This window comes from Grus americana, chromosome 5, assembly GCF_028858705.1.
Source record: "Grus americana isolate bGruAme1 chromosome 5, bGruAme1.mat, whole genome shotgun sequence".
NCBI classification, from domain to species: Eukaryota; Metazoa; Chordata; class Aves; order Gruiformes; family Gruidae; genus Grus; species Grus americana.
This window is the reverse complement of record NC_072856.1, coordinates 20,286,145-20,310,804: the sequence shown is the minus strand read 5'-3', so window position 1 is coordinate 20,310,804 and position 24,660 is coordinate 20,286,145. Positions and strand designations below refer to the sequence as shown.

Sequence of the window (24,660 nt, the reverse complement as noted above, 5' to 3'; positions counted from 1 at the left end):
TGCAAGCCCGGAAGGGCACAGGGCTGCAGAGCCAGCCCTCGGTCCGCCCGGGGCCGCGGGGCTCTGCTGTGGCTGGGCTTTTGCTGCCCCGAGCGCTCCGCGAGGGCGCCTGCCCTCAGCTGTCTCACAGCGGGGGCCGCTGTTTTCGTTTAACACCGCATCCTGGCAAGGCTCCACAGCGTTTGTGCTGCTCTCCATTTCACTCAGAGGGCCAAAGCCGGGTTTATTGTCACGGCGTTTCCCACCGGTGCATCATGCTGCGACATGGCTGTGTGAATGCCCTGGGAGAAGCACCCCTTGCCCAAAGCCAAACACAAGCTGCATAGTGCCCTGAGGAAATTTCTCTTCCCATGGGGAGTTAACACTGTTAAGTGCCAACCAACTGCTTCTCTGAAGCAGACTCTGCTATACAGCTGGGCGCCTGGCTGTTTTCTCGCAGCAGAGAAGTGGAGTGCTCTCACCCACACGGGGTTTCTGGGGAGCCTTCAGGGCGGTACGGCAGGGACAGCCAACGGCTCCTCACAGCCCTGCTGCCGCAGCGGTTCTGGCTTATTTGGATCCAGTGGATTTTGGCACAATGTTAACTTTTCATTTTATTCATTTCCCTAACCCTGGAAGAAACCAAGCGAACCAAGCGTGGGCTGCTCCCGTAACGCCACGGCGAGACCTTGCCACTGGGTTTCTAACTTCCGGCCTCCCCGGAGCAGGACAGGCTTGCCCGCTCCCTCTTGTGGAGACCTTTTCCTCAGTGGAGAGGCTTGCGCTTCCCGGGAGGCCGCGCCGACCCTGCCAGGGCAGGGCACAGCAGGTGGCGTCGCCCGACCGGCGCGGATGCCGCAGTTTGGGGGGAAAAAAAACTCAACAACGTGAAGAGGGAAAATTATCTGCCGCAGGGCGGTGCTGAGGGGACACGCGGCAGCCCGCCGCCAGCCCCCCGACACGCGCCTGACAGCCCTGCTCTGCGCATGCGCCACCGCCTGCCGGCCTGGCCCAATGGCAGGAAGCGTTGTTGAGGGGTGACGGGAAGAAGGCGTTGTTGAGGCACCGCCCCTTCCCTTTCGCCGTCGGACCGCCATCGCGAGCGCACGTCCCGGGCCTGTCTCCTGCGTCGCCGCCTCCTCCCAAGTAAGCGCGCGGTGGCCCCTTCGCCCCACTCCGCGGGAATGGGCCTTCCCGGCGCTCTCCTTCCCGCCCATGGCTGCTAGCGGGGCTTGGGCGAGACCACTTCGGGCGGGAGGAAATGGCGGCCATGTGCTCTCCCGGTGCGGGCCTGGGCCTGCAGAGAGACGGGACAGGCTTAGGCGAACGCCACGGGGAGCCGGGGCGGGAATGCCGGCCGGAGGCGAAGACGTGTTCGCAAGGCCACAGTGCCGCTTTCCTCGGGGAGGGATGTGCGGTGCCGGCAGCCTTAGGCCGGGCGGGCTGCTCGGGCCTTTGAGGAGTAGTGCCTCGGAGCCCGGCGCAGGGCGGGAGCCGCTGGGCCTTTGCAGTGTTCACTGGGCTGCCTTGTGCGGGGCCCCGTGCTGGCACGAGACCGGTACGCGGCCTTGTGTGTCGTGGGTTTTCTTTTAAAAGAAGAGAAACAATTATAGCCGGGAGGGTGAGGCTTGCTTCCCCCAGTGAAGAAATAAACTTTCTCTGAACACATAAATAAATTACTAGCACTGAAGTTCCAATTCTCGTTTTACAGGATGCGTTACGTCGCAGCTTACCTTCTAGCGGTCCTTGGTGGCAATGAGTCTCCCACGTCAAAGGACTTGAAAAAGATCCTCGACAGTGTCGGCATTGAGACAGATGATGAACGCATGAACAAGGTGGCATTGCCTCTTAATTCCAGCTGGTCACATCACAGTCAGCATCAGACATTGGAGCTGTTTCCTTAGCTTCAGTGTTTCTTTAGTTGCCTTGCTGTTGGTCTAGTCTTATTTTGTTCAGACATTACATGTGTGATTTCTAAAACTACTTAACTGATCAGAACTATTTTTACAACTTTTTTGTATAAGTCTGGCTTTCTTATTTAACACCTGTCTTCCGCAAAGATCTCTGTCAGTTGTTGCTGACTTCTGACTGTTCAATATAATAATTTTCAATGGGATGGTGGCTATAGATGAGTATGTATTGAAAATAAGTTCTGTTCTGATAGAATGCATAGTTTGCAGTTAATGTTTAATTTTGGCTTTTGGTCAGTATTGATTCAAAGCTAACACTTTTGAAGGTAAGTAATATTAAGTAAAAAACTCTTATTTAGTGTAGTGCGAAGAAGCATTTGTTCCTCCACCCAGAAACACAGGCAAATTATAACATGGGCATTCAAGATATTCAATAATAATATGTAGGAAGATTTTGGAAATTAATGCTGACATGGTTGTGTTGAAAAGCAGGCTTTTTAAGAACAAAGTACCTTAATTGGAATGTTTTTTGTGATATAATAGACTCTCGCCTTGTGGACTTAAAAATAAATGGTCTTGGGGGGGGGGGGGAAGGTCTTGTCACCTGACCCATGCTTGAATTTGGAGTGTTTCCAGAGAGGTGGAAGAAAAAACAAGTTACTTTCCCAGCTGGAGACAGTGTCTTACCATAGGCCCAACCAAATGATGGGTTGACTGAGCCAACAGCATACTTATTGTGGTTGGGGATGTTGATTTGAACTCATGGTGCTACTGGTTAAACTCCAGGTCTCTCAGCTTTGGCTTGTTTACATTTAATACTTTCATAAATTAGTTGTTTTCTCTGATCCTCTGATATCCAGAAAGCTACTCTGGAATTTGTTTTGGTCATGATTAATCTTTTTCTATTTGCATTGGCTGTGTCTTACGCCAGTATAAATCTAGTGAAGTCTTAAAAACATCTTCCTTCTGGATGAAGCAAGCACACAGGTGTGCTATTTCACAGATCACATGCTCTGTGTAAGTAGGAGGTGCCTGTTGAAAGACACGACTTGGTTAAAGTCCTTTGCATTTGGTCACTGCAGTGTTCAGCACTGGTTCCTGGTAGCAGGGACTCACCAGTAAGTGTGAGTGGCATTCCCTCTTAGTGCTTGCTTGCTTGAGCAGTTTTTGGTTTTATGTCTTGCTTTCCTCATTCCTGGTTATACAACAATGGTAGTAAAATTGAAGTTAGGACTCTCTGTTCCAGTGCAAGGATACAATAGCCAGCTTGGCTATAACATTTGGTAATGCTAGGAACAGGATGCTGTGGGTTTTGGTCTAGGGCCCAGTGCTTCAGAGCCTCCCAGTGGGTATTAAGCAAGATATGTTAACAGTCCCTCAGTGACTAACAAACCATTAGTGGGGTTTCCTAATTGGCTCCACAACATCTGTGTATCCTTCTTTCTGCAAGGTCCTTGGATTCATTATGAATTTATTGTAACAGATTTCATGAAAAAGCTTTCACAGAAAAGTATGAAAGACTTAGCTGAAGTTTTTGTTTCAATGTCCTGTTCCCTCCACTGAGAAATAAGGAATGCTGGGGCTGTATAAGTTGCTGGATGGAGGCATTGTACATGGTGATTAATCAGTAATTGTTTAAATGTAGCTTATACTTTCGCTGTTTTGAAACTATTAACATTCTAAACTTAATTTACATAGGTTATTAGTGAGCTGAATGGAAAAAACATCGAGGATGTCATTGCTCAGGGTAAGTACAGTCTCCAAGTGTCACAGATAATTGCCTCTGCTACTTTGGTAACTTAGACCTGAGAGTGTAGAATTGCTGCCAATTCTGTGATTATTCATCAGTTTAGCTTTGTGGTTGAGGACTTCCATGTTGGATTTTGGCTGAAATGACTGAAACCAGGTCCATTCTAATTCCCTGCAGGTTGGTGCCAGTACCTGCTGGGTTTCGCTTGTGGACCACATTAAACTGGAAAACTTAAGCATGTATGAGCTTACTGGTAGTCTGCTCATGACGTAGTTTTCTGGACATGTTGATCAGAGCAAATGATTAGCTGTCCTTCAGGTTCCCTGTGAGATTTTTTTCTTTGCATTTACACACTTGTATGCACCAATTATGTAAAACAGGAAGAAAAAACTGTTAAAGGTAAATAAGTGTCAATTCACATTAAGGCTGTGATTAATAGAAGCCTCTCCAGTACACATCTCTTCTAGAGCTCCCCAAGTCTGGCATTTCCTTTTCTCTAAGATAGGACTGAGTGCTGACTTCCATAGAAGCTTGTGTTCTTACCTGCTGGCTCTTACTAAAGCTGGAACTTTTAACATTAATTGACTGGGTCATAGGGCTGAAATAAAGCAGAGCTGAGGTAGTGCAAATGTTCCTAATTCTTTTTTTATTTTATTTTATTTTTTGCAAGTGTATAGGCACAAGGGAACTTCTAGGTGTGTATTTGCTTAAAGGTTGCCTGGCCTAGCTGTTACAAGCTGTTACCTGGACATCTTTATCTGTGTGCTCTGAAGACCTAAGGGAGCCATTATGCATGTGCTTACAATGCACTTACTCTCTTTCTGTAATGCTTTTTCTTTAAATAAATTGTTTCCTAGAACATACTGACATGCATAAGAAACATGTTTGTTTACTTGGCTAGTTAATTAGAGCTTGAAGTAACAGGGAATTACTTAGAAACTGATTCCCAGAAATTGGAATACAGGCAAACATACTGTGTACGCGACCTCTGAATGCCAAGGGAGCCTTGGTATGTGAAAGGCAGATGCCAGAGAACTAGCTAGCTTTCCAAAGACGAGCATAAATCAGAAGTCAGTTTGTTAATCTCAAAGGAGATGTAATAGGTTCATAGGGTGCTGGAGAATTTGTTTCAAATGCTGTACTCTTTGCCATAAATACATCTTTCCCTCCCACCCCCTTCTCTGCTGTGTGATCCAGTCATGCCCTCACAGTTCTCTATACTGTTTAAAAAAAAAAGGGGGGGAAGGGGGGAAGAAGTCAGTGCTGCCTATATATTATTTTTGAGGTATATTGAAATTCTGAAGTTTTGGGCTGTTACACTGTATCCAGAAAACATAGGGGTTTTCTATATGTGTAAAATCAGATGTGCTTGCCACTATTTTTATATGACACTTTTTGGAATCAAAATAGGGGACTTCATGTACAGAAGAAAACTTACTAATAATGTGCTATTTGTGTTCTCAGGAAATCCTTTGTGGATCTTAAACTCTTGAGGTTTTTTTCCTAGAATAGTTTATACTTATCATGGGTGCAGCCTCTTGTTCCTTTCAGCTAGTAGTGACAGATCCAGTCCATGAGACACACTGTTTTTTCCACACTCTCATTTCTCTTCCTTTTTGCCTTACCTCTGTGCTTCCAATGAGTATCTAAATACTCTCTCTTCTGTCCTGTTCAGGTAATGGAAAACTTGCCAGCATGCCAGCTGGGGGAGCTGTGGCAGTCTCTGCTGGAGGGGGCTCTGCTGCTCCTGCTGCAGCTGCTGCCCCTGCTGCTGGTGAGTATGGGTAGAGAGGCATTGTTACAGGACAGCTCCATTTTCCTCTGTTAAAATCTTGACAGTCGAGTCCAAATTTCAAGGCTTTTTCCGCTTCGGCAATTCACTATGTGATTGAAGTGTAAACCGAACAGTTACTTTTCCTTTGGGCAATCAGAAGCATTTGCTCTTTATCTATCTTAAAATTGGTCTGGCTTAGAACCGAGAATCAGACAGACTTCACTGCGTAAAGCACATCCCTTCAGTAGTGGTGTCTGTGTCCCCTTGGTGTTTATATTTGGCTATTGAAAGGGAATGAGATGAACCGTGGAGGCTGAAATACCAATAGTATGGAAGCTGAGAACACAAAAATGTGTGTCCTGAAAATCTGTGGTGCAAAAAATGTAAATACTGACCATGGCTTGGTCATCTTTTTCCCCTTCAGCTGAGGAGAAGAAAGAAGAGAAGAAGGAGGAATCTGAAGAATCTGATGATGACATGGGATTCGGCCTGTTTGATTAATTATTTGTTATAGAGAAATTATTAAAATACTTTGTTTTAAATATTTTTTGAGTTTATTATTATAACCATACAAGTGCTATTGGATTCAGACAGCTCTGATAAAGCTTTGATTCTTACCTGTCTGAAACAGACGTGTGAATTTTATGGCAAGCCATGGGACTCAGCTCTCTTAAAGTACTTGGGAAATGGCTAAGTTTGTGTGGACCTGGATGCTTGCCTTGACACTCCTGTTTTTTTAAATAGTATGTGGAAGCTGAATCTACCTGATACTAACTTAAGTTGACTTTCCCTGTACTATTTTGCCATCCCAGTTACTCAGGAGTCTCATCTATTCAGCAATAAAAGGACTTTATTTTTTGGGATCTGTTTAATCAATTCCAAAATGTGAAACTGAATGGACAGCAGGTCTGAATTAGTCCAGAAACATTATCATTTCAGAGCTAGCTACAGTAATTGGGTTTTTAAATATCTGAAAGCACCAATTTCATCACTGTGTCAGATTTCCAGGATCTAGGGACAGCACCAATAAAATGCTTGACTATACTTGGATTTTGTTACATCCATATGCTTAACATAGAATCTGTAACAAAAAAAAAAACAAACTCAAAACTGCATCTAGCTGTTCATGGGACACTGAGATCAATGCAAAGATGCTCTTCATAGTGAATGGCTGTTCTGGGGGTAGCTGAACTATCAGGTTGTGGATCACCTTGATCTGGACAAAAATAAACTATTTTATGAGGAGAATGGTATTTTTGGAGAACTGAAACTAATTGCTGGTGTACCCAGAAGAACATAGCGGCTTGGGAGGATGGTAAATTTTGCTTTTGTAAAGTGTGTTCTGCTTGGAGATGACAAGCAATTTACCCTGACTTCTGTGGTGGTCTTTGGCTGTCACCGTAAGTAGGTGGAGTACAGGTAGCATGTGATCTTCCCATGCCAGGTCTCCACAGGTACTGTCAGAAGGAGGTGTCCTGGAGCAATCTACACTGTGAAGCTCTTCTAACAGTTGTTTTGGAAAAAAAAAAAAAAAGGCATGTGATGATACAGCTATGTTGGTTATGAGTCATTGGACAAAGCATGGCAAGTACTTCCGAGAGGAGAGATGGGTGAAATCCAAGTAGGAAAAACTATCTTATCTCCCTGTGGTGTACTGAGAACACCCATTACTTCACAGTAGCCAAGGGAGAGAGCAGTTGAAAGATCCTCAGACCTCAAAATGGCCATAATTTAAGCAACTAACCCTTGCTGCCATTCTGTGCCTGCTGCAAGAAAGAGTTACAGGAGGAAACAGCGCCAATACCTTTTATCTACTTTTGTCTCTGAAGTCCTAGCATGGTGATCTTTGTGGTAGCTCTAGTTCTCTGTCAAACTGGTAATGGCTGTGGTTTGGCACTGGAAGGGGTGTGGGTATATCTGTGTTTCTTTCCTTGTTCATTTCTCCATTTCAAATCACTGGAAGAGAGGTTCTTGAATGTGGTTTTACTGAGAGGTAACCCCACACACACACCCTGCAATATTGCCTTGCTTGGAAATGCAAGAGCAAAGTCAATGTTTTCACAGGAAGGAACTGCACTGTCACACCACTCAGCAGGGTGTTTTCCACACACAAAGGAATTTGTTTCAGTGGCACTTAGGTATTGCATGAGTTTTGCTGTGCCCAGGCCTGTGGGATGAGACTGAAACCTGTGGTGCCAGCTGCTGGCTACTGCAATACAGCTACATTCATCTAACCTAACATTTCTTCCCCCTATTTTTATTTATCTTCTCCCTATGACCTGTAAAACCTTGAGTTATGGACCTGATCCTGTGCTGGGTGTCCTCTTACGACCTTTAAAATCCTTCCTGAAAGTGCATCATTTTGATGAAAACTCCTGTCGCTCAATCTGCTTTGAGAAAGAGAAGGACAGCTCATTTGGTAAAGTATTCAGAGAAGAAACTTTTGGGGGCAGCTCTCAGACAAAGTACTGAAAATACAGCATTTATTACATTGCCATAGGGAACCAACATATTTTACATAACCACCCTGTAGGTATTCCTTGTGAAGGTCAGGGGACAGATCCAAGATTTCTCACAGATCTTCTGGAATTTGCTAAAACCTCTGCATGGTGAACATTTCTTCCGAATGCAAAATCAAAGCATTTTAAGCTTTCTTCCCCTGTACCTCTTTACAAATCAGTTGTCACCTGATGGATTTGTAGATGAGCAGTGATGTACCTGGAAGTCTGATGCAGACTTGTTTTGTAGTCTGGATGGAGTTTGCCACTCTCTGTTCTGCTGATCTCAATGAGCTTCAGCTATGAAGGAGATGGGATCCCTGCTCCTGCTATGTGGATGCTGCTCTGAATTTTCAAGTGTCACTGATGCCTTTTAGACTTAGCAATGATTTCCAAAGGCAAGGGTAGCTGTGGGGTGGATGTGTTGGGTCTGTCCCCTTGCAGAATCAATTTTAGCCAGAACAGATTTTTCCTGACTTCTTCATAAAGAAAGGCTCAAAGGCATTAAAGGGAAAGGAAAGGATAATCTTGTGTGTGGAGATTACGCTGGTAACTGATCATTACTAAATTGACAGTAGGGGAGAGTGATTTAGTCATAGACCTGACGTTGAAACATGCGAGCTGTCCTCACTGGGTGACAAATGCTGCGCCATCTCAAATCAGCTCTGACTGAAAATCATTCCTTACAAACACCATGGGGCAGGGAGAGTGACATGACATCTTCACTACTTGGAAAGCAGGGAGAACATCCTGGACACTACTGGAAAGTAATAAGCAATGGCTCCCTGGGGCCACTGTCAAATTAACTGGTTTCACTCTTACTACTAAGGCCCAATTTTGCAAGCTGTTACATGCAGGCAGCCCTGCTAAACTCAGTAGGTTTGACTTACGTAGGACAGAGATACCTGTAGTAGCTTTACGAGAAGGAAAATTCAGTGCCAAGGGAGCAGGACAAGGGGACTGCTCCATTGCCTCAGGAGATGCTCCTATGAAGCAAGTCCCAAGTGTTTGCCATGGAATTGTCTGATACATGCAAACATCAGAGGTAAGGAAAAGACATCAAAGTCAGGCTTTCCAGCAATGTTAACAGCACTCAGGTTGGGCTTCATGACCAGTGCCCCAGTCTTGCTGACTACAGGCAATGATACTAAAGTAACTTGCTGAAGACAACAATATAACAAACTGTCTCTTAGCTTTCATTTAAAATTAATTTCCGTTGGCTGCCAATAATCAAGGTTTTACCTGAAAAAACAGAGATTGTTTGCTTGTACATTATTATCCCCTATGTACTAGCTGCTTGCCATTCGTTAGACTAGAAAACAAATGTAACAGGGAAGTTGCATGAGAACCTGTCTCAGTGGCATCACAACATGTAAGTGCACAACTTGCAGTGTTCTGATAGGAGTTTGATACATATGAACAGCCGCCATGTAAATCTTGCTGACCTGGTTTATTGCAGGATTATAAGCAATTCAGGATTATGGCAGTACTTTCTTACTGAGGAGAAAAAGATTAGTTTGGAGGGATAATTCATTTCTGAGAAAAACACAGTTGTTTGCCAGCCTGCTAGTGCCAGTACCCAGGCAGCACTCCGCTAGAGATTACTGTTCACATGGTTTATTTCATTAACCTGTTTCAAAAGGGCAGCATTAACCTCCTCAAATAGGTAACCTAGAGGGCCAAGGCAGAGTAATGTAAACAGGATGAGAATGCTGTTGAGAAATCAAGTGAAACTAACCCCAGCACTGTCGCAGCATTGTTGTTTCTATTTTCCAGACATAGTAGGAACCTTAAGGTTTGTGAAATGCTGAAAAAAAAAAAAAAGATGAAGCAGCATTGGCTCAAGGAAGAAGCTGTTCTTGTGGTTACAAGTGTTAGGGAGGTATCTGCAAACAAGGTTCAGTGTTCAGTTTTGCCACAGATTTCTGCTAAAGTCACAGCCCATTGACTAGTGCTTCTGCAGCAGTAGAACAGTCCCTGTTCTGGAAAATGCAAGACACAATGTTTTCTTTGGGTTTGGCTACACAGAAATACCTTTCCATGTCACCAAAAGCATGGGGTGAAAGCACTATGATTGTCTTGGTGTTAAGGGCCTTTAAGAGGGTCAAAGCTCAGGTGTGCCAACACTCACCTCTTCAGGTGGAAGAGATGAGGGCTGACAAGGGTTATGTAACCACATCAAACACAAAGGAGGAAGGAAATTACAAAAACAAGTAGAGGTATGAGAGGAAGAGAAAGAAGGGTGGGTATAGGGCATAAAGAGAGGACTTGAGGTAAGTGAGGTTAATTCTTTAGGTGCTCCAGGATGGAGCTAATGTGTATCAACAGTACTTCCTGGCAGCTAGGTGAGGTGGTGGGCTCCAGGATAGGACCTGGAAGAAAAATAAGCCTGGACTCCTGCCTGTCTGATGGAAAGAAAGTGCAAACATTTAATGACAAAGCACTCTGTCTGTAGAGGCTGGAGTATGAGGCCTAAGTTGAGCTCAAATATTGGATTTATACAAGGGTTACCTGCTGAGTTTGGTTGCTACAATCAGCTGACCATGAGGCAGTAGACCACTGTTTTTAGAACCTGGATGGCCTCTCTGTGAGAGGGGTACTAGCCTCCCTTGTATTCTTTGAAAGGATGTTTGGAGTGGAAGGAACAGGACAGGGGCTACTTGGATGACCTCCACTAACATAATTGGTGAAATTCCTGTGAGGTAGAAGGCCTAGCTGTCCTTAGTCTGAGAGCTGTTGAGGAAAGGTATAATGGTGTCCCAAATAAGAAACTTCTGACTGGTTATAAGAAAACTAATGCAAATAGATTTACATCAAGATGAATTAAGGTGGGGTTTGTGGTTTGTTTTTTTTTTTTTTAAACTTTGCTAGAAAGTGCTTTTGTTTTATGTTGATTCTATTAAAAAACTACTTATGCTTTTTGTTTTGTAACCCCCAAACCTCTTTCCTGCTGATCTTGATTCCTTGCTTTCATTTGAGCAGCTGCTTCTCTTGCTATGCTGATCCATTTGCTGTCCCTGTAAACTTTCACACTTATCTAATTGTTTGAATGACTATAGTCTGTATTGTTTATGACCAGGGCATCTTTCTGGCTTCTGAAATCTATTTTGATCTTCTAATAGCACTGGCCTCTCACCCAGTGCTGTTCTGTGTTGAGCTGATATGCCATGGGGCTCACCTGTGTAGGAACTTGTGCAGAAGCACTATTGAAAATTGCACTTGCCCTGACCAAAGGTGTTTCAGTGAGCTTAGAGGCACGTAGAGAAAACTGTTGAGAGGGTTAGCAAAGGTAAGCAACTGTGTGTGTTTTGGTGAGTTTAGGGGCAGAGAAAGTTGTTGAGAGAGGGGTTGCCTTTCTGTCTGTTCTTGTGCTGAGCCTTGTCTCCCTCTGGGTCCTCAGCTTTTTATGATGGGGGAAAGCTTTTTCCTTCCTCTTCTGTTTCTTGCCCATCTCCCGAAAAACAAAGGACTGTACTTGCAGGAAGCTCCAAGAAATTGGAGCAGAAGCCTCCAAGAACCAGCATGTTTTGTGGGGGGAAGACAGGCTGCTGCCCCGGTACACAGCAAGGTTTGGTGTGCTGCGAGGAGCCGTAATATTCTTTTCCCTTTCTCCTCGAAGGAACTGTCTTAGCCTCTGCCCCTTAAGGCAGGCGCTGGTACGGCCGCCGTGGCTCAACAGGCGGAGAATAGCCGCAATGCCCACGGGGACGGGCCTCCCTGGGCTGAGAGAGGGGGTTCACCGGAGGAAGGGTTGGAAGGAGGGGCCGAGTGCTTCCCGCCCAAGGCCGGGGCTAGCTGCCACCGCCCCTCAGCTCGGCCCCTCCGCAGGCCGAGGGCGGGCCCGAAGGCCGGGCTGCCACATATAAGCTCGGCGGCTGCCACCAGTAACCCAGCGGTAAACTCCGCCGTGCTACCGGCTACCTTCTTCGGCAGCAGCATCTCCAGACTCTCGTCCTCCGGCCCGCCTGCCCAGGGAAGGTGTGACGTGAGAGGAGACCTGCGGCTTCCCTTCCGCGTCGCGGCTGCTTCTTCCTTCCCCGCCCCGCCTTCAGCGGGGCGCGGAGGCCATGTTCCCCCTGGACTCCACCTGGAATATCTCCTTCGCCGGCTGCGGCTTCCTGGGGGTCTACCACATCGGGGTAGCCAGCTGCCTGCAGGAACATGCCCCCTTCCTCGTCTCCAACGCCAGGAAGGTCTACGGCGCCTCAGCCGGGGCGCTCACCGCCACCGCCCTCGTCAGCGGCGCCTGCCTTGGTAAGCGCGGAGCCCTCGGCACCGGCCGGCCTGAGGTGCCGGAGCTGTCACAGCGAGGCCAGCTGGCTGCCAGAGCCGAGCGCTCCTTCGAGTCTTCCCTTCGTTGTTACTAATTTTTTAATTACAGCAGCGTTGGGGGTGGTGGTGGTGGAAATCACGCTCCACCTTCCTCCTCGTTCTTATTAAATGCGTGTGGCGCTTTGTTTTTAAGGCCTTTACCTCAGTATTCACACACCCCTGGTCTGTCGCGGGTGGCTGCGTGCCTCCAGCTGAGGCCCAAGGGGGTGTCAGAGGCACCTCAGCCCGGTAAGGCGGCGAAGATGTCCAAAATGGGCATCTGGCTCCAGTGGGGGGGTGTGTGTGTGTGTGTGCTGCTGCTCCCTGCAGAGTGGGTATTTGCAGAGGGGACCGGCCCCACACATCAAGAAGGGCCCTGATGGTAGGAAGTCAGCACAGGGGTCCTGGTTTTGACCCCCACCATAGTAACGTGGACTTGCAAGGGCTTGGTTCTTGGGTTTGGCTTGCTTGAATCTAGGTCTGGTGGGTCTGTTGGTGAGGAGAGGAGCTGACCTCTTGCTATGTGAGCACCAGCTCTTAGTGACTGTGAATGGGAGGTAAAGCGGATGGAAATGGAGGCATCAGACAGTGTGTTGTGTGTATGGATGATAGCTCAACAGCATTTCCAAGTAACTAGGAAACCTCTATTTTTCCTTATCTTTACTTCTGAAAGAGGGTTATTCCTGGGCACTGGAATTTTCTTACCCTCTGCAAGAACTAGATCTTCAGCTAGATATCATCTCTGTTTTCAAGTTAGAAGAAACCATAAAAAGTTCTCTCTGAAGCGGGCACACAATGTAGTCTGTCTCTGCTTAGGGCATGTCTGGGGAACAGCTGAAGAGAGTGGTGTGTGGTGTCTCCTGTTTTTCTGATGTTTTGAAGTTCAGCTTTTTTGCATTGGGGGGGGGAGTCAACAAACATGTGTTAGAGTCTGCACCTGGAAGCTTTTGTTTTGATAATAACGAATGCAGAAATGTATCTTAAACTTGCAAGGGCAATGTAGTGTGAGAAAATCAAGTATATCTATTTAGTCTCAGAGAACTATGAGCCTCTCTTAGAGCCAAGTGAAACCAGAATTGTTTACTGCTTGAACTCCTCTCACCTTGATCACAGGTGTATTTCCATGGCACTCTCTCTGTCCTTTGGGGACAGGTAGAAATTTGAGATGTAGCCTTGATGGAGCAAAAGTTAGCTTTTTCTGTGTAGTTAGGTTTGAAGTTTCCCCCTCCTTAGCATTTTGTTTACAGAAATGCCCAATGAACTGTAACCATTGCTTCTGGAGCTTGATGGGAAGCTCTTACCAGCTGTTCAAACTCCAGTCTGGGATCTCAAAGGCTGTAGTCATGCCATGGTGCCAGCTTTTATTGCAGACAAGGGAAAAGGCTTCCTTTGATCTGTTCTCCTGCAGGATTCATTTGCTGATAGCTGCCATCTGTTTGCTTTACTTGCTGTTGCTTCTGTTGAAGAGGTGGCTGCCCAATTAGTTCCATAACTGGGTCATCCCTGTGCTACTCAGAGATGAGACAGGCTGGTGGTAGTGCCCAAATCCTTTGCCTTGCTCAGATGCCATTATGATGCTGAGCAAGTCTGTTATCATGTCTACCTTGTTCTTGCTATTTATATGTCCAGAGCATCAACTGTACACTAGGCGTTGCCCTCAGGGAGTTACCCAGGCTAGTGGAGAGCTTTCTGTCAATCAGGATTAGAGTAGGTTTTCCCACAAGGTACAAGGGGAGGAGTGAATTAGGGGCCACCTTCTAGGCAGCATTCACCTGCCTCCTGAGAGAGGGCAAACCATGCTATTTAAAGCCAGCCAAGGCTTGGATCTCGGGTGTTCAAATTCTGTCTTAAGTTTGGCTTTTCTGGGATAGTCTTCTTTTGACCCTGCCTGTGTGGCTGGCATGTATCTTGCATAGCAAGCAGCTCTAAGAAAACAGAGCTGAGTTCTGAAAGTAAAAGCAAATGGGGTGTTTGTTTGGGGCATGGTATCGCTGCACTTTGTCCCTGTCATAAACCCTCCTGACAGCGCAGATTCCAGGCTGAGGTCCAGGGGTTAGAATGAAATCATAGGGTAGAAGGGGATGGGGCAGAAGGTACAGCTGCAGCCTATGCTAGGAGAGCAGTTCATCTTAGTACAGGCTGTTGTAGGATCCTGAGTATCTGTGTTTGCTGTGCAGCTGGTTTCTGTCTGAGCATAGGTGTGGAGCTTTGAAGCTAATGGCAACCGCTACCCTGCTCTGTTGCCCTGTCCATCAAATTGAAATGCTAAATAGTGTCTCTTGATGGCTGACAAGCAGAGGGGAATTTTGCAGAAGCCTTGCTTATTTGGCTGTGTGTAGATAAGGTTAGTGCCTTCATCCATCTGTAACTGGCTCTGAACTCAATGAGACTCTACTGTACAAAAATAAGTACTTCCTGGGGAGGAGTGGAAAAACATCTTCCTTTGGGGTTTTTCTTTGGTTCTGATCCTTTGAGATCCTAATCAGAGAGAACAGAAATTTTGCCGGACTTCAGAGTGTAAGATCCCACTTAGTAGTTTTTTTTCCAACTTTTTCCTTCTGGTCTTTGCATCTGTTCAGCTTGCTTCTGAGCTGATTCTGCCTTCTCCCTGAATTAGGGGCACACTGTCATCACTTGTACAAGCAGTAAGGCTTTGCTGTGGGCTAACCCTGAATTGAAAGCCCTCAGCAAATGATCTGTAGCCTTGAGAGCTCACTGTGGATTTCAAAGGGGCATTTGAGAATACCAAATAAAACAACCTTGGGCATCCATGTTAGCTAGGGAGAGGACCTTATTTAGAAATAGAGGCCAGGAGGTATTTATGGTCTGATATGACCTTGCCTAGCTCTTGTTAAGCACTGTACCATTAAGTTGTAGGGATCAGTTCTCCAGGGCTACAACAGTGGAATTGTCCCACATCTGAAATGATCTATCTTTGATGTTCTATTGTTCACTAGCATGAAAAAGCATTGCTGTCTTTCCACTAGATTAATCTGTGTGGCTATCAAGGTGCATAAGGCAGAGTTTCGCATGTTTACAAGTTAGTTGATTGTGCACACAGTGTTGTAGCATGAATCACTTCTTGTCCTGAGGGTTTTCTGGGAAATGGCCTTCTGTCATGTGTGTGTCTTCTCTTGGGGCTGTTGGAGTCCAGCACACCAGGAAATGCACCTTTATATGCCAAGCAACTGAGAAGTCCTTTTGTGCTGGCTTTGCAGTCTCCTCCTTATATGTACCTCAAATCCTGCAGCTTTTGACAAACTCTAGGCCTGCACCTCTGAGGATGCTTACCTGTCTGAATAAATCCTTAAGTCACTGGGCCTGGATGAGTAAAACTGGCTTATGTGACATGATGAGAGTCCTTTTTTTCGGTCACAAGTAATGCTACAATGCAGGCAATGTCAGATTCTTAAATCCTTAATATAGAGTAGGGGATATATTTTTGTTAAGAATCTTGAATCATGTCACTCCCATTAGCTGTATGGGATTTGGTGTCCCTGCTTTGGAGGTGTAGCAGCCTGGATGAATGATGTGATGTGAACCTGTAATCACTGAAAAGCTGGTTTTGAGCTGATGCTAAGGTCCTGGACTGTGCTTGTGACTCATAGTTAACCAACAGCATCTCTGTTGTCAGTGTAGCATGTGAATATTGTCCTATAGGGCTCTCATCTGAGGGTGGGTTGGAACTGCTGAACTGCTTCTTTTTTGGGGGGGAAGAGGTAGGCTCTGCTGTCAGAGGCAAAGCTGGCTATCAAATCTCCATCTGTGGGAGTTAGCTGTTCTCCTAAAGCATGGCAATGTCAGCAGAAAATGATAAAGCAAGCTGGAGGGATGTTTGTAGTACTAAGAATACAGAAAGGAGTTGTGTGTGGGTTTTTGTGTGGTGTTGGGTTTTTTGGTTTGTGCGTTGTTTTTTTTTTTTTTTTTAAAACTAGTATCTTAACCAGGACACTCTCAGGCTCAACCTGAGATGAAGTAACAGTTAATTTGACATTCAGGCTTGCTTGTCAGCTATCACCATGTGGCCACCAAGAAATATGCTGCTGAACTGTAGAGACTTTTTCCATTGGGCAGTAGGAGGGGAGGAAAAAAACCCAAACAAAAAACCAAACTCTTTTATGTCTTTGAGATAATGAATGACAGCAGCATCTGAAATGTTGTGTTCCTGAAATTTGATTATGCGCATGCAAAAGCTTAAGGACTGATCACAGAAGCTGCTTTTCTCTGTGTGTGTGTGTGTGGAGTCTAACACCAAATCCCAGATTGAGAGAGGGAAATAAATCAGCTTATTCTCTATGGAGTCCTCAGAGCAATGCCAGTTTATGCTGGCCAAAGCATGAATCATGAAGCTTATCCTAGGGGAAGTATACGTGATGCTGTCTTGCGTGGCTGTCTTGAGATCTATAAATCTCCCCAGATACACAAGGGAAAGCTTCTGTGGCCTCTCAAAACTTGAGTTCCTTCCTGCACAGGAGACTGTCATTTGTATCTCCTGCAAAGGCCTTAGTGGGGCAAAAAGTTGTTGAGCTCCACAGCCCCAGCTCACTTAATAGGAGGAGAGGCACCCTTATGTACATAGATGAAGACATGGATGTAATTCATGGGGAACCTCCTGGCGCTCCCTGGAAGCAGTAAAGCTGCTGCTTCTTTCTCTGGTGGAAAGTAGAGGTGGGTAGGAAGATGTTCTGTGCTGACATAGCTGGAAACGTTTGCTGGCTTGGTGGAGGAGCTGCTATGCCTGGATCAGTGCCATCAGCGGTCACAGGGCTGCGGGCTCCGGTGTCCAGATGAGTAAGCTGGCAGCCAAGCAGCCAGAGCACCCTGCAATACCTCTTGCTGGGAGGGAAGGAGCTTGTTCCTGCTGTCTGCTTGGGTTTAATAAGGAAGTTCCTGTGAGGAGAGGTGCTTTTGCAGGCATCTTGTTGGATGAGTCCAAGGGAAGCCAAGAAGCCACTTTTAGCAAAAGACATAGCCATAGCAATGCATATGTTTATTCTTTTGTCACCCCACATAGACAGTAGGTGTGCAGAGCAGCTTGGTGTCCAGCCTTGCTCCGTCAGCCACAGCAGCAGCTGTGGAAACAGTGCAAGTGGTCTTTGCATGGTCATTCTTCTGACCCATAATTTCAGTATCTCTCTTGAAGTTGTAGCTTGTCTAGGCTGTTCCACTTCTTTCTGCCTCTTATCTTCCAAAACTCTAAGGCACCTGCAAGTCCTCCCTATAAAATATGAGAAGCTGCTGTGTATTTTCAGGTTATTGATTATGTTTGGAAGTTAAGTTTAGTCCTGATAAATCAAAAATCTTCCTCAGATTCCTTGCTCTGTCTTCCAGTTCCAAACTCCTGCTGCTGTAGTGGTTACAGCTGCTCTGCCTGTGTGTCCAGTAGCTGATAGTGTTTGTTTCCTGCTTGAGGGCCATGCTGCCTTCCAGTGAGGTGGGCTTGAGAGTGACTGGACTCTGATGCTAGCTCCTGGCTTGTTCTGGGCTTCCCCACATTTCCCTCTGTGCCCTCCATGAAGCAGGGATTTTCAACTCTGCTGTGCTTGCTTTGTTTTGTACTTGAAGACGACCATGCAAGGGCTGGAGAAATGGTAATTCGGTCAGCTTTCCTTCTTTCCGGTGTTGGGAATGGACAAGCCTCCTAATTCCAGGGCCTTTGCAAAAGCTCAGAAATCTCCTACTCCAAGGAGCAATGTGAGTGGGTGACTCCTGTCTACCTTGCTCTCCACAAGGCAAACCCTGCTGCTGGCTGGATTCCAAACTGACAACCCCTTTCCCATTGAATCTTCTGTGCTTCAATACTTCTGTTGCCCAGCTCTAATACTCGGCCTCTTCCTGGGACTTGAGGTGAAAATCAGGATGTGGGTTCAAGAATCTGGGAGTCGAGGGAGCCCATGTATGTGTATTTGCCTTGGTCTGTTTTCCTTGTCAAGCAGGTATAAGGCACTAGCAAGAGTAAGAGCTGGTGAAAAGGAAGGGTAGAGAAAATTACTTCATGTAGACAACCCTAAATAAGTCTACGTCTTTGGGAAAAGGCAGAATGTGTCCTGGAAGTGATAGGGTCTGGGGCAGTAGAAAATCCCTTCTATGTGCTCCCTGGAAGGGAGAGAATTGGAGCCTGTGAGTGTAAAAAAGGGTTCTGGAGATTGTTGTAGTTCTGTCTGTTGTAGCTACAAAGGCTGGAGGAAGGGAGGAGAGAGCGTGGCACTTGTGATACAATAGCTGCTTATGACAGGCCTGATCCTGTCCCCGGGTTGTGCTGATCTGTGGTACAGTGTGTCTGGGAAAGCTGCCCTCGGTCTTCCTGGAGAAAGGGACTCTCCTCAGCTGAAAGGCTCAGAACAAGCCAAGCTCCATGCGATAGCAGTGGTGACAAGTCTGGGTGGGTGGGCTGCGCTTTGTTCTTGGTGCTTGGGATATGTCAGGTATGGAAGTTGGTGGTTTCAGCAGAACCCAGGGCTTTGTGCTGTCTTCTGGCATTTGCCCAGACCTGAAACTGTGGTGCTTTCTGGTACAGATAAAGGCCAAATCTGCACTGATGGCTTCTGTCTGACAAGTCCTCTGGAATCAGCAAGCTTCATGAAGTGTCTTCTGCAGCTGTTTCCCAGGCTTTTGGCTATGCTGTGCCTGGAGGATTTCTTCTGAGATTGAACCTTTCTCTTAGTCTTCATACACTACAGTTTGTTTGGGTGGATACTGGTTTTGGAAGCCTTTTGGGTTAGGATTTAAAGGATCAAGTACCATTTCAGTGTTGGAGGCTCTGGCAGTGTCTCTGAGCTGCCACTCCTATGGATTATCTAGTTTAGCATCCTGAAGTAGGGGAGGTGGCATCTGAGGGAATGAATCAGGGAGCCCTTTATGTATCTTAATTACAAGAGCTGCTCCTGTTGACTTCCTTGAATGCTGCTGATTCAGGGCTGGACCTGGCAAGTAAGTTATTCCAGTGTATCATGGAGGCAAGGTGTGGATTCAGCCTGCCATAGTTATGTCATGCATGGAGAAAGTTAGAGCCCTGTTTCAGTCGGCTGTCAGTGCAAGGGGAGTTATGTTCATTTATCTATCCCACTGTTCTTATACAGTGGGACTGGTAAAAACTTATTTATGGAATCAAACTAACCATTTAACTATTAGGCATACTTCTGCACACAGAAGAGCTCATTCTGTGTGTGTCAGCTTCAGGTGGACATTGCTACATCTGTCTTGCTGCTCTCCTTGGTTGTGCACTGCTCAGTCTTGCAGGAAGGGTTGAGCAGATGCTCTTCCCTTGCAGGGGTCTGTGCAACCCTCTGTGAGCAGCTCCTGTCCTGCTCATGTGGCTGCTTTCAGAACCCTAATCACCTTCATGCCTGGGAGTTGTGGTTGGGGGAGTGCTGCTGATGTCCATGGAAGAAAGGTAACGTCAATCTCCAGATATTCTTGTGTCATGGCTCCCAAGGAATGCAGCCTGCCTTGTGGTCTGACTAAAGATCCTTCCCAAATAAGCTTCATCATCAAAATGAGATTCCTTCCAGAACAAAACACCCGTGCCTTTTCTGAGGACTGTGTTGGAATGAAGCTTCTCATTCTCGATTCCTTGCTGGTAGCAGGCTCTGCTTATGCCATGGTTAGTAGGGAAAAGTTCAGGGCTGTAAGGTGACACTTAACATGCCTGTGAGAGATGGAAGGGCAAAGCGGGCACAGCAAGCAGTGTGCTCACAGGTGCATAGGGAGGTGCTTGGCATGGATTGGAGCAGTTGGCTAGCTGTGCGGGCATGGGGGAGCTGGGCATGATGCAGGCTGAGGGCCAGCAGGGGACTGCAGAGCTATTCCTTTCATTCTGTGCCAGCCTGAGACAGTGCTCTAGCAGCCACACAAGTGTACAGTGAGAAGGGACAGGGGAGAAGGGAGATGGGCTGCCCTTCTCTGCATGACAGAGCCAGCCATGTCTCTGGTAACATCTCTGGTGAACACAAAACAATCACCGCTGGCGAGCATGCAGGGAGCGTTTAGCAGGTGTTAGACTGAAAGCCATCAAAAGCTGTGTGTGGGCCTTGCTTTGGTGTTGGTGAGCCAGCTGAGAGTAATGGCTAGTGTGTGATAAAGCTGAAGTGAGGCTGACATGGCAGCTATTTCTTCAGGCTCTGGAAACAGAAATTATGACAGCTCATCATTGTCTTCATCAATCTGTGGTGCAGGTGACTGGCAAAGGTATCTGCTGCCCTGTAGCACTGGCCTCTCCCAGAGCATCTTACCTCTAGTGATACTTCACTGTGCAGTGGCAACAATGTGCTCTTTCTCCAGGTGTGTGGTGCCATCCTGCAAACTGACCCTGAGGAATAAGTATGGAGGGAGAGTGTGTAACATAGTGTATGTGGGTGAGACTTGATCCTTCTGCACCGGTTCTTGTTCAGAATAACAACCACTGAAGGCTTTGTGTTAGTAGTTTTCACTCAAATGAAAAAAGCAAGAGTTTGATGTGGTCCCACTTCTGCCTCTATGGAGTGCGGAGGAAAAAAGGCAATTTTGCATTATTACAGCATGTTTTTTTGGTCCATTTCTCCCCTCCACTAACTTTTTCTTGCTGAATACTTGCTTTTTAAGTGACCTAAAACCCAGGATTACTCTGGCTCAGAGCAAGCAGCAGGGTTCTGAGCTGCACCTTCTCTTACTCTGTGAATCCCCTTTTTTGTCACCCCATGCAATTTGAGTTGCACTGTAGCATTGGCAGGGATTGATGGATGAGGACAGGATGTGGCTTGCAATACAGCTTGCCGGGGGTCCTGAACAACTCTTCCTTTTCATGTGCTGTTATACCATTTAATTTTTCTCTAATGCAATGAACAGAAATGCAGTGTTAAGCCTTGTATTAGGGAATTACAGTGGAGAAAGATTAGGCTAGCGAGGATTGCTGTTGTGGTTGTGACAGAATGATCCTGGCTGCCTTCCTGAACGGAGCTGCCTCTTGGCCTTCCTATTGATTGTTTCATGGTAGCAGCTGTGCTGTTTTCTGATTTGTGTTGCAAGAGTAAATGCTCCAGTCCTGGTTGCAGAAACAAAGTGGGCCTCAGCTTGCAGAACATCAGTTGCCTGGTGAGGTTTTGGTGTGCCAACACTACATTAAGTCCAGTGCAAAGGTTTAGTTTAGAGATGTAATCAAGCCTGGCAGCTTTTGTGCCTGTTCTCCCAAAGCCTTTTGGCTTCTGTACAAAGCTTCTGCCTTAAGGTGAGATGGGGTGTGATTTGTGCATCTGCACTTGGGCTTATATGATGGTCCTACGCTGTAGGTACCAGTGGGTGGGCAGGCAGGCAGCAGTCACTGTGGGCTGCCTGGTGAGCTACTCTGTGCAAGAGGAAAAAAACCTGGGGCAACTTAAAAGCAGATTTTCTCTTATGCTCCCCAACATCCAAGACGAGGCAATAGTTCTGGTTCATCTATTAAGTGGTATCCAGAGCACAGAGTCTCTTCTGGCTCAAAGGGGAAAAACATCTCCTTTTGGTTTGGCCTTACTTGAATAGATAGTGACCAACAGCTTCTTGCTTTTTTCCCAAATTTTACTTGAAATAGAAAAGTAAACATCTTGGGGACAAACATGTGAAGAGGGAGGCTTCTGGCTCTGAAGCAGTTGCAGGTAATCTGGATTTACTTAGCCCTCCTGCTGCAGGCTGTGTCTTGGCACTGTTTGTGTCTAGACTTTGCAATGCTGAGCACTAAGAAACTGAGCCAGAAAGTGCTGTGGGCTGAGCCCATCCTTCATCATCTGCCTCTGACTGAGAGAGCTGGCCCTACTTGAAAGCTGTCTCTTCCTCTTGGTGTTTCCACCTGCCCCACCTGTAAGGTCAGAACTGATGTTGCTTACCGTAGTCTGATAGGGATCCCCAGGAGTTACCCCAATAGGGTATGTATTGGTGTCCCTCACTCTTGAGCAAAGGGAGACAAAGACTGGTATTTACAGCCAGTGGCCAGGCCTTCTAAGAAATCTCCTTTGCAAAACCATTTGCTTCTTGAGCTGAGGTTAAACCCCTGTGCAAAGCCCCTGATGGGAAGGGTTACCTGCCCCAGGGAACAGCAGTCAAGCAGCACGGCTGTCTGCAGATTGAGTGGGTATGTGTTGTGGGGGGAGTTGTGTTTGCTACCAAAAAAAAAAGCTTCCTTTCTGTATCTCTTATCTGGAGCCAAGTCAGCTGAGCTGTTTCTTATCTGATGGCAAAATAGTAGGAGAGAAGAATTGAGTGAAAACCTTAAAATAAATATAAATAAGTATACCTGAAAACAAAAAAAAAATAGGGAAGTCTCAGAACAGCTTGTTTTAGTATGTGGTATTTCTCAGTATTAGTGGCTTGCAGGAAGACGTGTACAGATGTGAAAAGAACGGGTGCCTTTAGAGGCTCCACTGCTAGCTGCCACCCTGCCCCCCCAGCCTCAAATATTTAAAAATGGATGTTTTTTCTTTGTGTTAAAATAGTGGGAGTTATACAACTTCTGGCAAAGTGAGAGATAGATATCCTTTCCACACCCAATGCTATTAGGCATCTGTTTAGGATTTCACACTGAAACTAAAGAGCTGTCACCAGCTGTGGGGTATACCTATCACCTGAAAATGTCTTATAAGGGCAGATCATAAGACATTGCTCTCACTTTATTTCCTGCTGGCATGAATTTGTCTTTGGGCCCCCTTTTACATCCAGCCTTGCTGATAGAGAACTGTGCACAGTTCTCTTTGGGGTGAACAAACAGGGACTTTCTGGTGATCTGAACTACCTGTGAGGAAACATCCAATAAAGTTCTCTGCTAATTATTTTCTAGATGTCAGCTTGCAAACTTTTATTTCAGTGCCTCTTGTTTACAGCTTTATGTTTTTGGGTTGGTGACAGGACTGTGTTTATAATTAGGACTGTATCATCTCCTGGGAGAGGGCAGGCAGGAAAAGCCTGTGCATTGCTTACTCTCAGTATTCAGAGAAGAGGCAGGTGCAGGAGCTGCGTGTGCTGAGCTGGAGCATCTTGGGGATTTATGCCCAGGAGGAACACAGGGCAGCTCTCCCAAAACCCATGCTCATCATTAGAAGACCGGCTTTTAGCTCTTCCATGGATGAGGTACAGGAACAGCTGCAATAGCAAAGGACAAGCAACCAAGCCAAATTAACCTTGAGGGAGATGATGCTAGTAAATTCCTTCTGACTCGTCCTATTACTAAATTCAAGTATGGAGTGGGATCTACCAATGGGAAACATGAGAACTCCAGTGATGCTCAGCAACTCTTAGTGGCAACAGTGTGCTCTTTCTCCAGGTGTGTGGTGTCATCCTGCAAACTGACCCTGAGAACCCACAGTTGAAAGCAAACTGTGAAGACTGTAGCTGGAGACTCTTGCAGGAAGCATCTGTGCTGAGCATCACACAAACATAGCTCCAACAGATAGCTAAGCAGTCTGGAGCCTTAGCTGGGTAATGGGACTGACAAGAGAGGAGCAGTGCCTCATGTGTTGCTGATGTGTGGGAAGGAGTCCATTTGAATTCTTGTTGGTGCTGAATGAGAAGCAGGTTTAGCAGGGATCTGCACAGTTCCCTGCCTGCTCCATTAGTCCAGGCAAGGTAGTGTATCTGCAGTCCAGGATGTGACCTCTCTGTGTGTGCCTCTTACAAGCAGGGACAGGAGGTGCTGTCCCTACATCCATCGACTGTGCCATCCTCTGTTCCCCATACCTGTTGGAGAGCCTTTCCTTTAAGCTTGCGTCCTGTTTACTGCTGCACTAGCCAGGGAGCAGGAATGTCCCTGGCGCAGAAGGTGATCTTTGTGCAGACGTGGAGCTCTTCCAGAAGGAGCTGCAGTGTCATGGGTGAGCTGCAGTCACGGGAGCTGCTGGGTGGAATGTCCAGAATGCCCCTCTCCCTCTTCAGCCTGCTCTGCTCCTATTTTTGTTTGTGTCTTAGGCTTTTTTTCCCCCCACTTAAAATACTTTATAGGTCAACTGGTCTCTTGCTGGCTGGCAAATAGATATCACTTTGGTCTAACATCAACAGGTGAGCGTCATGGTGCCCTTGGTGCAAAAGCCTTGCTCCTGAAGATATGGGTCTGAAGAGGCCATTCTTCCCTCATCACCCCTCCTGCCATGGGGTGTTTAACCTTTGCAATGGTCCTCATCTTTATGCATTGCACAGCCTTGAATTAGCCTTTCTGTTTTATCTCGGAGCTCTTGGCTGTGGTTAAGGGTCTTCCCAGCAGCCTGGCTAATCTCAGTTTTAGGTGATTGATCTTCACCTCTTCTCTTTTTCCAGAGGCAGAGTAGCAGCAGGCTGCTGTGGCCAGAGGTGTTTGTATACAGTTATAAATAGCACGTGCTGCTTGAATGCTTTTCAGGTTAGAGAAGGGTAGTTTAGGGGACGCAAGGCAGTAGAGCCTTAGATACTGGGTTATTTTGTACTTGAGCGTGATTGGTGGGGGTGAAAGCTAGTTCTAAAGAA

The 24,660-nt window shown here is 46.4% G+C and overlaps 2 protein-coding genes and 1 non-coding gene across 3 annotated transcripts in view; all 3 read left to right on the top strand.

Annotated features, from left to right (window-relative positions):
- Positions 1 to 965: 965 nt before the first annotated feature.
- On the top strand, positions 966 to 5,955 carry RPLP2 (ribosomal protein lateral stalk subunit P2). Its single transcript, XM_054826990.1, has 5 exons — positions 966 to 1,125; positions 1,691 to 1,814; positions 3,588 to 3,636; positions 5,315 to 5,413; positions 5,838 to 5,955. Exons 2-5 carry the CDS (start codon positions 1,692 to 1,694, stop codon positions 5,912 to 5,914), a joined length of 348 nt encoding a protein of 115 aa, XP_054682965.1. The 5' UTR covers positions 966 to 1,125; position 1,691; the 3' UTR covers positions 5,915 to 5,955.
- On the top strand, positions 3,794 to 3,926 carry LOC129207717 (small nucleolar RNA SNORA52). Its single transcript, XR_008577522.1, has one exon. It is a non-coding gene; the product is annotated as a small nucleolar RNA SNORA52 (small nucleolar RNA).
- Positions 5,956 to 11,660: 5,705 nt separating the features above from the next.
- The window catches only part of PNPLA2 (patatin like phospholipase domain containing 2), a 30,480-nt gene continuing 17,480 nt past the window's right edge, over positions 11,661 to 24,660 (top strand). Inside the window, exon 1 of the mRNA XM_054825869.1 lies at positions 11,661 to 12,165. Within this exon, the coding sequence (XP_054681844.1) occupies positions 11,979 to 12,165 (187 nt within the window). The 5' untranslated portion in view covers positions 11,661 to 11,978. The remainder of the gene's footprint in view (positions 12,166 to 24,660) is intronic.